The sequence below is a fragment of the Paralichthys olivaceus genome, chromosome 14, assembly GCF_024713975.1.
Source record: "Paralichthys olivaceus isolate ysfri-2021 chromosome 14, ASM2471397v2, whole genome shotgun sequence".
NCBI lineage: Eukaryota > Metazoa > Chordata > Actinopteri > Pleuronectiformes > Paralichthyidae > Paralichthys > Paralichthys olivaceus.
In genome coordinates, this window is record NC_091106.1 from 1,781,947 (window position 1) to 1,798,224 (window position 16,278).

Sequence of the window (16,278 nt, forward strand, 5' to 3'; positions counted from 1 at the left end):
TTCTTATGTGAACTGAACCACTTGCAGGCATAAGGCACAGGGTCAAGCATTTACATTTACATTATACAGTGTTTGTCCACGGTGCCCACTGCTGTGTATATATGACATGAGGTGATGAGTGTCTCCAGCCTGAGCTGCTCTGTTCGGAGAATTGATACATGAGACAGTTCTCAGGTTTATGATGTCAAAGTCTGACACCTTTAGCTCAAATGTTCTTGAATTCTACTCAACAAATTTAAAACAATTGTTTTCACCACAAGGATTAACTACTATCAAGAAATACCTAAGGTGAAAACAGACATGGTCTAGATGGAGAAGTGGTGATGGAGATGCAGTTGTCCCCAGCTACATGTCTTGGACAAAGGGATAGAGAGCACGCTCCCACCAATGTGTCCTTACAAAGGAAAAGGGTTCTGTTCCCTATCCTAACCCTGTGGCTGGAAATGCTTCTCAAATAGTTAATGTTTAATAATGGATAAACTGAAACCACAAATATTTATTTTCAAAATTATTTATTGATGTTTTATAAAATCCCTCAACCTTTTACCTCATATAAAAATATATTCAATAATCTCAAGAATATGAGGTCATCCCAGCTAAAAAAGGCTTCAAGGTTTTCAAGTGATAGCAGGGCTGTTGTATTTATTGTTTATTTCTTCCTGTGCTATTTCTCAATTCATGGGCTGCTTCCTTCAGGGGCTCCCTGTGGAGACCGGTTGCGTCACAGCGATGGGACTAGGCTATCATTTTGAAGGCTCCTTCAAAAGTGCCCTTGACAAATGCATCCCAAGCAACGAAGGCTGCTACAGGTGGATCCTTCCCACCCAACTAGGGCTGGGCGATATGGAAAAAAAAAAAAGTCATATCAGTCGACATCGTTATATATCGTGAAATAAATGAAATAACCAGAAAAAAACATTGTTTATGTACAATCCTCTTCTTATGTACAACATTTTTTTCTTATGCACAAACCCATTTTACTTGCCTGTACAACCATCCTGTGCCAATACACTTTACTTAGAACATTTCATACACACCACTACAGTGAAAAGGTGTATACTGAATGTATGTAAGAATTCTTTTAATATAATAATTTCTTCAACGTTTTATCGCCCAGCCCTATGTCCAACCTGTCCTAGGATTCATTGCTCTTGCGTGACAACCGCTTTTCAAAGAGGTAATGGTGGTGGCAAGCGATGAGATATCCAATGCTTGAGTACCAGACTTAGACTCAACAGAAAAGCTAACGGTACACAGGTTTCAAAACCAAAGGGCATTAAAAACTCTTTGTGTCCAACTTTACGTCTGTTTCTACTCAACACCAATAAGGGTGGGGCAAGCTAGTCACGGCAATCACGGAAATCCAGACAGTCTCATTCTAGTTCGACGTTTGCGGTCTATGCAGCCCACGAAGGAGGCAGTCATAGTGTGCTGGGTAGCCCCTGAGTTGAGACACAGCTCATGTGCGTTTGTATGTGCAGCTTTATCACAACAGATGCTCAGCATGCTTTGTCATAGATGCAAGAAAAGCCATCTGTCATCTCCATGAAGCAGTGTCTTTTCTGCTGTGCTTAAAATACAGCAACCTCCTCACATTCCTTTAATGATGTATAGGATTTGGAGGATTCTCTCTCTTTCTGTGTCTCTGTCTGTATTGGAGCCACAGAGCTCTTATGTAATGCTCGTGGTATTACATAAGTGTTGGGGGTGGCAGTGGACTGGGTTGGGATTGGGGGGGGGTCAACTGTTTTTTCTCTGTCCCTGGAGTGACGAGCAATCCGTCTCCGCTGGGTCAATCCACACTGATTCCACACAGCTCAGGGATTTGACAAGTTGTGTGTGTGTGTGTGTATTCCTGTACTTATATCTTTGTGAGGACCATTTTAAGCATAGAGTGAGGACATTTTGATCAGTCCTCACATTTTCAATGAGCTGAGGGTTGAGGGTTAAGACTTGGTTTTAGGGTAAGGGTTTTTATAGGTTTAAGTGAGGGTTAGGGTTAGGCATTTAGTTTGGATGGTTAAGGTTAGGGTAAGGGACTAGCCAATGTATGTCAATGGGTGTCCTCATGAAGATAGGGGGGTGTGTGTGTGAGTTTTACCTCACATTTGTTTCATTCTCAGAGATGAACAAACTTTTAGGAGTAATTTTTTTTTACATTTGATTTTTGATTTGTTTTGAGCGTTATGTTTTGCAATCTGTAAATTTTTTGTCAGCATCATAAATGTGCAGATTAGAAAGATAATCTTTCTCTCTTACTACCCTGCAAATCTACCATTATAAATATAATCTGAAATTTAACTGTGATGGTTTTAATTACATTTTGCACCCACTATGCTTCTGTTAAACCAGTTAAAATGTTTAAACAGTTGTGTTTTGGTTTTTCTTTTACTTATGATCATCTTTACAGGCATAGTTTTACATGCGTTTGTCTCAATGGTGTTACAAGGGAGATATAGATTTAGGATTGATTAGAGAAAGGCTAAGGTGTGGTAGGGAAGTGTATCCAAGAAATATAACAGTATGGCAGCAAAAGGTTTAATCTTAATACTACATCGTCTTCATTGCTTCATTGAACATTCACATAACATAGCTCTTGTGTTAGATGACCTGAGGCAGCGGTTACTGGAGTAAAGACAGACAGCCAAATGGTTGAGCTTGGCTATTCAGAGCAATGTAAGCTTGTCATAAAAATTTAGAAATCTATTCTAAATTACGTTTTTAATTGTAGTTAAGGCTCTTATAACTCTGCGCCATGTGTGGCACAGTAATATTTGTTTTGAATGGAGAGGGGTTGCTTGAAAGCATGAATGGGGAATGGAGGAAATTGGAAATATTCTTGCATCTTTGAGTCTTTCATGAATTTTGAAATATAAAATCATTGCAATGCTTTTAACTAGATTTGGTTTTAGCCGAACAGCTGAGCCTACTAAGGACTCCGATGCTTATATACACAGACTAATAATTTCCATCCCAATTTCCTTCCGGTTCTCCTCATCCTTTACTGTATAAAGCCTTTCAGAGAGGCTGTAGAGTGAGTCTAACCCAATTCTAGTTAGCTCAGATATTAAAAGTCCAGAAACCTCTAGAATCAGACTCACTGTGGGCGGTCATGTGCCTCGACTGGTTGGGGTGAGCAGAGAAAAATGGGGAGGAGAGGGTAGATGGGTGGGAGAGAAGAGAGAGATAGTGGGGAGGGGAAGGAGTGGGGGAAGAGAGGTGAGAGAGACCGGGAACGCTTGTGCACCATCAGGTATCAGATCTGACTAGTTAAAATGAAAACAATAACAGTGTAAAGAAGTTAGTTATTATTAATGATACCAGCAACAATTCATATAATAATTAATTACTAATAAGTATTGTTGTTAATAATAATAATAATAATAATAGTTGTTCTCTTGTAGTTCTGGAGTCAGATATAACTGCAATGAGAGAGAGAAAGAGAGAGAGAGGGACTATGGGAGAAAAAAGAAACATAGTTATTGACATGTATTCAAATAAATAAATGAGACATTATGCAATGCTTTGTTTCACTCACTGTTTGACATCCACTCTTCACAGAATATGTATCAAGATTAGGGCAGCATGAGAGGGTGGTATCATTGCAGCACTGATGTCAGCCGCCATAAGAGTTTGTTTAATCCTAAATCTGGTGTATGCTCATATATGACAGATTGTTTTAAACATGAGAAGAAAGCTTTTTTACATTAACATATCAAGCATTTAGCAGAAGCTTTTATCCATTGTGGCAGAGGGCAAGAATGGATATAATCACATAAATACATTTGCCATCCATCAGCTCTTCTGGGAGGGAGGGAGGGAGGGGGGCAACCCGACATACAACCAAAACCAGAAGATCAACAGTCAAAGAATGGAGTTTGTCAAGACAAATCCATCTGTCTTTCTTATCCTTGTCCCAGCTACAAGATAAATCAAAGGCTAGATTGTAAATGTAATCTACATATCAACACATGCAGTTGCAAAATTAATTCCAGGCCAGTTAATTAATGTGTCCTCAGAGGCTGTGTTTCAACCTACACTCATGGTTTGTGAACATGCTTATTGTGTGCCCGGAGGAAGTGGTCTCGCACAGACCTCCACTATTCCCGTCTGATCTCGTCCCAACTGTTCTGCACCATTTCTTTGTCCCTGTGCCTGGGCGAAGTGACATTATTTTGATGTTTAAATTTACGTATCAACTCACACAACCTCTCTTTGAAAATGTTAAAGTCTTTTTCAAAGTTTCTTCTTCGTGTCTACAGACATCTGGTCCTGTATGGATTGCACTATTGGCTCTATCTGAGGTTTAACTCAAACCTGTTGCACAACATGATTTAACCAATGGCTGTATAAAGATGGACAACATGATAGCTCGCAAAGGTAACACCAAAACATCTGGATCTCCCCCTGGTGGCTAGCTACAGTATAGGACATAAACCCAGCCTCCTCCATATTAGCTTAATCACACATGGACAGAATAAGAAATCAAAGTACATTCCAAATAAATAATGTTACAAACATGGTTTCTGTCATTATAGGTCTTTTCACACTGCTTTTTACAGTGCAGACTCTGGCTTTATCACCCATATCTAGATCAAGATATTTTACCTTAAATTTTGTGCAGTGGGAGTAAGTGGAGACCATACAGTCGATAGAAATACAGTTTGTGAATGCAACTGAGGTTAAAGGGTCTTATAGTTCAGTATAACTCTGTTTGAAGTTAGATCTCCTCAACTCAGATAATTGTATTTGTTTATTTATTTTGCATTATCTAAAAATCACATAATCTTATAAGTGTTGTAAACTATCATACACTGTAAGTGATAAACTAATTTCTTAGGTAGTGGTGCAAACGATCATCATTGATCAATATCTTCGGTTTGGCACACACGTGATCCGCTGATTGATTTATGAAAAAAAAAAAAGTTGTGTGCATGTTCAGTCCACACACAGTGTGGTCATGGCGAGTGGAGGAACAGAGGAGCTTGAACGCCCCACGTCATTTAAATCCCCTGTATGGGAGCATTTTGGCTTCCCTGTCAAATATAATGATGAAGGAAAGAGGTAAGTGGATAAAACCGGTGTGTAGGCACTGTGGCACAAGAAAGCCATATGACAGTGGAAACACATCAAGCATGGCCACACATTTGAAGCGACATCACCCCGGTGTTTCAGTGACAGGAGTGAAAACGAAGGCTGCTCAACAATTGCATATCACTGCAGCATTTATGCAGCCCCTTGTTGCACAATCCGACCATGCTAAAGCCATCACAAACGCTATCGGTGTGTTTATAGGTGAAGACATGAGGCCATATTCGGTTGTGCAAAACGAGGTCTTTAAACACATGCTGGGAGTGCTTGAGCCACGTTACGACATCGCGCACCCACTTGTGCGAAAAGATTGTGCCAGATCTTTATGAGCAGGAGAAGAAAAAAGTTGTGGATGAACTATCCCGAGCATCCTCTGTTGCGCTCATGACAGATGGGTGGACGTCCAGGGGAACAGAGCCATAGCAGGGGACATAGTGACTGCAAAGAAGTCCACACTCCCCCCAGACAATGTAGACATCCTTGTCTTTTTGAAAAAGAATTTGAAATTATAAGCTCAGGTACGCTTTGCTTTCTTTCTTTTATTCTTCTTTGATGACATAGATGACATGGACATAGGCTTTATTTCACTCACTATCCATGTTTATTTGTCTTGTCTTTTTTTGTTTTGTTTTGCTGATCCGAAAAATGATCCGATACGTGACTCTGATCCGAGAGTTTTTTTTTTGTGGATCCGTTGCACCCCTAGTCTTAGGGTTTACTTGCATTTAAGTGTACTCAATAATGAGTGATGTTCGGAATTTAAAAATAAGATAGTCATGTTTTGTGTAGTGTTTTTTTTAACACACAACATTAAGAAAACAGTCCAGTTTGTTGAATTTTTACTTTCATTGACCAAGATGCATAGGCAGGGCATGTTAAAGTGAAAATATTATCCTTCAACTTCCCAAACCTAGTGTGCATGTTTGGTCTTATAATTTCTTCTTACTTACACTAATTTGTATATCTACCTTTAGCCAATATTTCATGCTGTAACTTCCTGGTCAATTTATCACTCATTCTATCATAAAAATGTCGAACCTGCCTTTTTAATTTATATACATTTGTAGTATAATCATCAACAACAACATTTTATCAAACATCGGGGGGCTCTAACAGTGAGGTACCTAAATAAAACAGAAAATATAGCCCACAGAGTTCAAACAACTCTGGCTGCCCACATTGAGTCTGGTTCTGCCAGAAGTTTCCTTCAGTGTTTTTTTTCCACAGTCACCAAAGGATTTGCTTGTTGCTCGAACTGTTGGGTTTCCCTATATTTTTATGGTCTCAACCTCACTATGTAAAGTGTCTTGAGATAATGTGTCATAATTTGGCATGACATACAAACAATACAAATAAAACTGAATTGAATTGATTATGTATGTTTGAATGGCAGATATTTCACAGTATGTTGCCTGTTCTTCCCTCAGGAAGGGTCTGTATCATTGCCAAGTTGAGGTGAAAGAAAAGAGAAAGGACAGCTTTGTGTGGATGACAAACACACAAGAGACACACAATATATAGACACATACACACACACACGCACACACACACACACACACACACACACACATGCATTCTCTGATAGAAACAGAGTTGGCCTGTGTCCATGCCTGCTTGGCCAGATCCAGTGAGCCTCTAATCTGTGAATTGAAACACAAAGAGTCCTCCTAGATGCAAAAGAACCTGTTATGACAATAGAGGCTGTTGTTATTTTGAGGCTATGGAATTGGCTTAAAGGAATAATGAAAATTCACTCATTATCTACTCATCATTATGCCAGTGGAGGGGTGGATGAAGTGTTTTAGTCCACAAAACACTTTTGGAGCTTAAGGGGTAAACAGTGTTGCAGCCAAATCCAATAAAATTGAAGTAAATGATGACCACTTCTTCAAACATAAAAAACAACATACTGCTCCTGTAGTGTCATCCATTTTCCTGGAAGCCCCGACATTTGATAGCGTTGTCATTTAAACCATGTTTTTAGCCTAAAGATCCTCCTCTGTGCCAAGTTCACCTTCATGCGCACACACACACACACACACTGGAATCACTGCACACACTGCATACAAGCTCTCGCCCAAGGTTAAAAACATGGTGAGAATTACGCCATTTCGAGTCGAATTTGAATGTCGGGGCTTACTGACACTTGGATGACACCACACAAGCAGAAGGAAGGGATGTTGTGTTTGTTTCTGTCGTATTATTACGTCTGAAAAAGGAGTCACCAGTGACTTCATTTGTATTGGATTTGGCTGCAAAACTGTTTACCCCTGAAACTCCAAAAGTGTTCTGTGGACTAGAGTGGGATCCTGATTGGAGCATAAAATTACTGGCAAAATAAATGTTGAAGTACTTGAAATATTCTTGATTAATTTATCAGACACCTAAAATAAGAACTAGAATTTTGGCCAAATCGAGCCCTTTTAAAGTGCTTGCCTCAGTCACACTCAACTACTGTGTGTCCTGCTCAGAAGTGGACAAACTGTGGACAAACTGTGGTCAACAAAATCAGGTGAAGGGCTGTCTGATGTATATAAACCAACTGCTGTACATCTCCTTTTGTATTTTGAGTGTTTGTGTTAGTATGTGAGTCTGAGGGTTATTTTAGTTTATTTGTTTTGTCTTTAGTAAGTGTACTGGTTAACGTTGGAACCCACAGAAGTTTCAGATTCTTCCAAGAACGTCTCAAACAGCGGTAAATTCATCCGGGTGTTGCAGACTGGCTCATTATCAGGCCACCCATGAGTCCCAATCTCGTACACTTCCAGCATCTATTTCTCTAGTATTCCTCATTAACATTATGAAACAGGATTACGGTTTGGACAATTTACCCACCCCTCAATCGGCTTATGATGAGTGAATTTTCATTGTAATTTTTCTGTGAACTATCCCTTTATGCAGTCTCTCTCTCTCTTTCTCCCTCTCTCATTTTTGCAGGCAGTAGTACATTATCACCGTGTGTGTTTGCGTGTGTGGCACTATTCTCAGCACAGACTGATTGGCTGTGAAGGTTCAGTGGGAAACACATTCCACATCTGGAAATGAAACTGAGGTAGTTTCCCGAGAGATTTTTACCAAAAGAGATAATAACCACTCCTTACTGACAAACTCTAAATTTGATATCAGGCATATCCAGCTTATGCTGTTATGAAGCCCTTAGATAGAGTGGATATTAAATCAGTCTAAAAGTGTGGTGAGAAGCAGTGAGAGTGATGGACTAACATAAAGAGTTGTTGTGCAAAATGCTTTGATCAAATTCTTGATCAGATTCCCTTGTTACTGCCCATAATCAAAATAGATCTTTCTGAATCTGTGTTTTAGACAAGCTGTGCGTCCGTTCCAGCACTGTGGACAAACCTTTTCCTTAAAATGAGATACATGGGAGCAAGGTTAGACCACATGTGCTTAAAATAAGAAAACATGACAGTTCTTTTGAAATATAATCATACAAAAGATTTGTACATAGAACATACAGCATGATCCATAACAACAAAGCAACTGCACCAGTTTGGGGGTTGAATGGAATGGGGGTCATAGTGTAAAAGTAGACACAAGAACAGATTCTTTATATGTAAAAGCTTGCTCTTTCCTGAAAAAATGTTATAAGAATAAGAAAGAGTTATTCAACATGTAAGTGCTTTGTTTCCTTGACCCGGTGGACACTTGGTATCAACATGTGTTTTTTATGATCCGATCACAAGTGGACAGCTTAAATTAGTAAAATCTTTCACCACAGCTGCACGAGATTCATTCAGACTCTCCTGACTCGTCTCTCTACCTCTCTTTCGCTCGTGCCGACACACGCACAGTGACATCAGACACACTTGTGTACTCAGACTGGGTAAAACCACAGAACTTGGTCTTCGTGAACAGAAATGACGTACATGTTTGTTTGTCGAGCAGGGAGGTAAGAGACGATCTAAGATCCGATGACAATACGTATGTGGGGCACATTTTAATGCCTGGTGTAAACGCACGCTCTCAGACCTGTCCACATGTGATCGGATCACAAAAAACACATGTTAATACCAGGTGTGGATGGGGCCTTTGTTAAGGCTAATGATGTAGGAAAGAGGGGGCCAGGTTAAAAGAGGTTAGCCACATGCAAGACCTAGTACTAGATTTACCGTGGCACATAAAATAACCACTAAAAGAAATAGCAGTAACACTCAATATATTGAACTTGTCAATATGATACACTAATACAGTCTATTGCTTAGCCGTGTTGTGTTATGCTATGCTAGGCCCAGTTACATTACTGGAGAAAAAGTCAATTTTGGTGCTTTTTGCAAGCCCAGTGAACTGTTCATGCTGGTTGGTTGAGTCCAGAAAGAATAAGCCACTCAATGCTAACTCTGGTTCCTTTTGTCGTTAATCTGCTGGTGAGACTTTGTGTTGTAGCAGTTCATGCTGAAGTTATTAGGGAGGCACTTGCGTCCCTCCCTTTGAAGAAGGTGGTAGCAGTCTGCTTTAAACAGGCCTGCATGAAAGTCTGGAGAGCTGGCTTGGAGTTGGAAGATGGAGCAGAGATCTTCTTCTCTTTTTGGATAATCTGAGAGAGAGAGTGATTAATTTATTTGGAAGAAGTGATAATAAAGAGAGTGAGCCTAGGGGAACTGGGGGTTTACTGGCCTGGTGACGTCATGTGTCCTGAGGCACACAGTGACCAATAGTGACTGAAAGTTGGATCCAGGGGTAGGTGTGAAAGGGTGCAAAACCCTGGGAGACTGAGTTCTGGAAGCTCTTCTTTGTCTTTGGAAACAAAAGGCTAAGTGGTCAAGCTTGGGGTAAACATGTAGGCCCGTCTATTATTCACTAGCAGCAGTCAGCTTTCATACTAATGAAACTGCCTGTTAGCCTGTGGGTGGTATGCTGTAGTTTGGTGACTAACACTGTGTTCCAGAGCCTGGAAGAAAACTTCAGGCCGTGGTCAGAAGAGTGGAATGCCAAACCGAGCAACTTATCTTCTGATAAATGCCTCAGCCAAATTAGCGGCTGCCGTTACCAACAGGCGCTATGGCAAATGACTGGTCCTGTCCACCATAATGAGAAGGTGTCTGCTGCCTGTGCGCATGCGCGAAGTCGTGTGCTGCCTGTTACGAGCGCTCCCGATACCCAACCACTTTTTCTATACTTTTCTTAGACTTAACTTTCTCTTTAATTTCTTTTTTCGAGTTTGGGGATCACTTATACTTCACATCGAATCATCATTTGGTTTGCTAGAGTTTTGGTGTTTTTGTTAGCTGCTACACAACTCTACACCGGCACAGCGGCACAGCAACTCGATGCTGCCCGCATTGTTTACAACAGGGATCAGCTGATCGACCTGAAGCCGGCGCCTTTGGTGACCACGGACAACAATATTCCGGCTGAAATCTTGAGACGGACACACAGGGGATGCAGAGGAAGTAAAAAACTACGGAGGAAAAGGGAGGCTGTGAAACAACGAAGACTTATTGAGAAGAGCTATAAGCCGAGTCTTCCCTCCATTGTCATGGGAAACGTGAGATCGTGGGGGAATAAGATGGACCAGCTGACTGCACTGGCCCAAAGTCAGAAGGAGTATCGTGAGTTTAGTTTAATGTGCTTTAGGGAGACATGGCTGCACCAGGATGTTCCCGACGACAACACCACCACCAAGGGCTTCCATACTGTGCGCGTGGACAGAGACAGCGTTCAGAGCAGTAAGCGCAAAGGAGGGGGGCTTGCCGTTCTGCATGTCAGACAGAGTGGTCAGCAACACTGGGACTCCTCAGGGGACTGTCCTCTCTCCCTTTCTATTCACTCTCTACACCACAGACTTCAGCTACTTCACAGAGACCTGACACCTTCAGAAGTTTTCTGATGACTCTGCAGTAGTAGTATGTATCACTGATGGGAATGAGAGTGAGTACCGGACTGTGGTGGACAACTTTGTCACATGGAGCGGTAAAAACCACCTACAGCCTCCCCATCCATGGGGCCAGTGTGGACATGGCGGAAAACTACAAGTACTTGGGGGTGTACTTAGATAATAAACTAGACTGGTCAGAAAATGTGGACACGATTTACAAAAGAGGCCAGAGCCATCTCTCTTTTCTGAGACGGCTCAGGTCCTTCAACATAGACAGGACGATGCTGCGGATGTTCTATGAGTCTGTTGTGTCCAGTGCCAAAATGTTTGCTGTTGTCTGCTGGGGCAGCAGCTTGAAGAAGAAGGACATTAATAGACTCAACAAGCTAATCAGGAAAGCCAGCCATGTTGTTGGGGGGGGACTGGACAATGTCACAGTGGTGATGGAGAGGAGAACTTTGTCCAAAGTAAGGACAATATTGGACTTTCCGTATCACCCTCTCCTTAATGTCTTGATTAGCCTCTGCAGCTCATTCAGTGACAGACTCATCCACCCATGAAGGAGAGCTGGCTGCAGGAACGATGAATGATGCTAAGGCACTTCATGCTCTCAAACTTAGCTATGATGTTAGCTAGCTTGGCTAGGTCTAAGCGCAGGCTCAGAGTGTGTACCAATGGGCCGGCAGTTGAGATATGATGTTCCATGTTTTGTGATGATCGATGACAAGGTTGGCTGTCATAGACTTGGAAACTTGGTCAGGAGGCAATGGAACTCATCCATAACCTGGAGAATGCTAGACAGCCTGGTCCACTGAGTGTACATGCATAGGAACAATAAGTCACCACTGTAGGAGTTGCTGGGATGAACTAGATAGGGACTTCCTTGTTTGCTTTACACCTATGTGAGCGTTTATCCAAATAACTCTTCAGCAGCAAAAGAACTCCCGATGTCAACAAACCGTTTTTTAACCCCTTCTGATGTTCCCATTGCCACAGTACTCCCATAGCTCCTTCAAGTAGTCGGCAACAGTGAAAACCACATAATTCCCTAAAAATTTTTTCAAAAGACTTTATTGTCATTGCACAGTCGTACTTCGTACATTAGCACAATGAAATTGTGGCATCAAGAGTCCAATAACATAACCATTTACCAACACATCTGTTGTGGTTATCATGTTTATCTGTAATGTGGTCTGTTTAACACATTTAATTTTCTGAACAATTCAAACATTTTATTTTGGTGTGTCATATTGACATTTGGATTTTGAGGTTGCGATGGTTTATGATGATCAGCTGTCTACATGACCAATTCATGACTTCTTAGGGCTTAGTACACATTTCACCATAAAAGACGAGAATACTCGGAAAGGTCTCCCTGTCTCATTCCCAGTTAACCTTCCTTTTCTGCTTGCCCAAGAATGACTCGTTTGTTCAGTGGCAGTTCGGCATCATGTCAGCCTCTCTCTGTCTCTCTCCATGCTGCTGTCGCTTCCTTTGAGCGGACAGGCTCGTGTTGTGTTTGTGGCACTCAGGACAGGCTGAGGCTGAGGCCGCCTGACTCACAAGCTCTCGGCTGTTGAGAGAGAGAATGTCACTGCACATTGGGTCGCCATCATGATACACACGCACATGCACAAACACACACACATTCACACACAGCAATTACATACAGCGGGCAAGTACACAAACACACATCCTTACTGCACGGATAGCACACGCACAGATCAAGCCGAGCAAAGCCCAAACTCACACACAGTCACACTGGGCTGAGGCTATTTTTAACCTGGCCACTCATGAGCCGACTCATATGCAACAGGAAACACACATGACAGCTATGAATGAATATGTGGCATATTTTGGCATGTTGTGATTGGTCACTGCTGTCAGACAATGATGGATTCACAGTGTCACCTCTGTTGGATCAAGGACGGAGTGGTATCAACGTGTTATGTCACCCTGCTGCACTCTAAACATATATGCAACGCGAGACTGAAACTGTGGGCGCGACTCCTCTTTTGTTTCTTCAAAATAAATCTGTTTGCCTGTGTGTGCAGGTTTGGCTCACACTCCAAGAGAGCTGTATGTGATTCACTGAAAACATGATGTGTTGTTGTTCTGAACAGCCCCAACTGACGTTGTCATCATTTGACAGCTTGAAAGCTTGTTAATGCTGAGAATGACAAGCAAGGGCAAAGGCCAGGGTAAACTGCTGTCTTCAGTGATGCCCAGCTGTTTCCTACGGTGTAAAGAAGAGAATCTGTGGCTATATTTTGTAAGCAGCAACATCCCTCTTGCCTTACGTCATCTACATTTCCTCCACTTGCATCTTCCCTCGCACATCAGACATAAGTAGAGAGGAAACAAGGAAACACGTCCTTTCCTCTTAATGTCCACTTTAAATAAGGGACATTTCTTAAAACTAGTCAAGCTTTGGAGTAGACGTTCAAATATTTTCAAAATGTTTATTTACAATACGTACAAAAAAACAGTGAAATTCTGCATCACTGACTTTAAACAATCTGATCAGACCTCATTTAAAGACCAACACACCCAAGGGTGCTCAGATGGTTTCCTCTATTGCTATTTAAACTCTGTGGGTGCTGACAGGGAAAATTTACCTTGCACAAACATTAGATCAGACATAAGATCAGGCCTCAAAGTTTTTAACAAACCAAGAACGTTTTTGCTCGTGTCTTTGTTGCAAGCAAAGGCTGTAAGGGTGGGAGAAGCTAGTGACACAATAGGAAGACCAGACCACCTCATTTCCATTCGGCCAACGCGTCTAAGGATGCGGCCGCTGAATTGATGATTTGACTAACTACAAAACCAGGAAGTCTTTAATCCTCTTGCCTTTGACAAGTTTTCCCGGAACAGTTGTCCCTTGCTCTGTTTTTTGTCCCGTGATTAGTAATTCATTGTGCTAGTAAATATATTTTATGGCACTCTGGGTGACTATATGGCTGTATCTTTAAATTCACTGCTACGTTGTTGAGTCTACTTTTCTTGTCTTGACTTGTATCTATGCTTGCCACCTTCATTGTATTTTTTAAGCTTCTCTGATCAATTAGAGGTTCCATCCTTAGGGTATCTTCCCTTAACTGGAGTCGATATTTAATATTTAATATTTTGTCTCCTTTCACTGCATCAGCATTTGTCTCTTTGTTTCTCTGTAGCGATCCACGAGTTCCCCAGGGATTACTTCACCAACCAGGAGCGAGCTGAAGGAGCAGTTGGCCTGCATGTCCTCTGTGTGAGTGTCACCTGGAGCAGTTTGTGTCCACACTTGTTTGATATAGTATCACTATTTCCTCAGTAGCCCCTGGTATCTTCATTTGTGAAGGTTTAGATCAGAGGTGGGGAACGTCTGGCCTCTGGGCCATACACAGTCCACAAGACTGTTTGATCCAGCCGTGAGGCAATTCAAAATACAAAAATCGAGAAAAGTGTGACTACAATGTTTCTTGCTCGCACACCGGTGTGCATCTGCACCTCTAACATTTACTAGTCTTTCTCTCCTCACCTCTGCATAATATGTAAGACTGAATATATTTTAGAGTAAGACTTAGTTGCTCTATGAATAATAATAATAATGCATAATTATGCTATTGCATTATCAGTGGTATAAAATGGTTTAAAAATGATGACAATGATATTATTCATCACAATATTTCCTGGGACAATATAAAGTCCAACAAAATTTGTTATCATGAGAGGCCTACCCTAATATTTTTAATACACAACACCGATTTCGTTTATACAAGAACAGAGTCATGTCATACTCACCACTCTGCTGCTCTCATTTTCACTTTTAAAGAAACTTTTCATTTGAAAATAGCTTAAAAACATAAATTAAAAGCCAACCAGGATGGTGGTTTATTATGTCCTTTGAGATGCTTTAAGGCTAATAATGTGTAACATGCGCAGGAAGTTTCATGTTTCATTGACAGTAAATTCATAGAGATAGTGAAAGTATTTAGCAGATGTTGAGCAGACATTTATGTGTGATATGAGAAGTAAGATACCCAAACTCCTCTAGAGTACAAGCAGAGGTTATACCTTCTCCTGTGGAAGCCTGATCTGTTCATCTGTAAATTTTACATACATGTGTATATGTCAACATATACACAGTAAAGAAAAAACATTTCCAAAGTGACTGTGAAGCTGTTTTAGCTATCTGTCTCATTCTCAAACATGTTTACTGTAAATGTTCAAATATAGGCTGGGGCTTTTATTTTACCTGCTAATTCCACAAAGGTCTATCTGTCGTCGGCTCAGATATCTTTTATTCATAATGGCCTGAGGAAGTGCAATGTCGAATTTTGCTGCAATTTGCACATTTAATGCAATAATACGTTCAACATTAATAAAGTGTGAATAAACAACAGCTCTCTGTAGCAGTCAGTTGGGGTGGGGCAGTGTACCTTCTACGTCCTCAGATTAACTTCAGCAGTGTTCGACAACTGGGTCAAAATCTCCACCAGATTATATTTTATGTCACCATATTAGACTGACAGACATTCACAGGAGTGCAGGTGTTGACTTCAATCATGGCACCACCACAAACAGACTAACTGATCTCTGTGTGTGTGTGTGTGTGTGTGTGTGTGTGTGTGTGTGTGTGTGTGTGCGTGTGCGTGTGCGTGTGTTTGGCCTCTGCAGGCAGTCTACATGTTCTATGCCCTTGCCCTGGTGTGTGACGACTACTTTGTACCCTCACTAGAGAAGATATGTGAGGTAAGATACCACTGTGATTCTGCTGAGCTTGCATTAACACACAATTATCCTAGTAGTGTTTATTATGGATTGTTATTATGAAGGGCTTCTTTCTTTCTTTCTTATCATCATTAGCGTCTTCATCTGAGTGAGGATGTTGCAGGAGCGACCTTCATGGCAGCAGGCAGTTCAGCTCCTGAACTGTTCACCTCTGTCATTGGTGAGAAAAACACACACAGAGACTAGCAGATATATAGACAGAAAAAATCAGAAGCAGAAAGAATTTAAAGTGTGAACAGATTGTCTGTAATATGTGATCATCAGTCAGTGTGTCTCTGGTGTATAGGAGTGTTCATCACTAAAGGTGATGTTGGGGTTGGCACCATTGTGGGCTCAGCAGTCTTCAACATCCTTTGCATTATTGGAGTGTGTGGGATATTCACTGCACAGGTACGGTACACAAGACATACACTTTCAGTAACATTTGTTGAGTGATTTTTCCTTTGCAGTTCATACGGTATATCCATGTTCACATTAAAAATCTTGGGTGGAAATAACACACACTGTCTCAGTCTGTGTGATAGCGATATCTGTCCCTCCACTACTATAATCCCACAAGGAAAAGAAAAAAGAGAAACATA

At 41.2% G+C, this 16,278-nt stretch overlaps 1 protein-coding gene across 1 annotated transcript in view; it reads left to right on the plus strand.

Annotated features, from left to right (window-relative positions):
• The window catches only part of slc24a3 (solute carrier family 24 member 3), a 72,197-nt gene that overhangs the window by 46,503 nt on the left and 9,416 nt on the right, over positions 1-16,278 (plus strand). The window contains exons 3-6 of the mRNA XM_020103544.2: positions 14,098-14,174; positions 15,584-15,658; positions 15,773-15,857; positions 15,984-16,087. Coding sequence (XP_019959103.1) covers positions 14,098-14,174; positions 15,584-15,658; positions 15,773-15,857; positions 15,984-16,087 — 341 coding nt within the window. The remainder of the gene's footprint in view (positions 1-14,097; positions 14,175-15,583; positions 15,659-15,772; positions 15,858-15,983; positions 16,088-16,278) is intronic.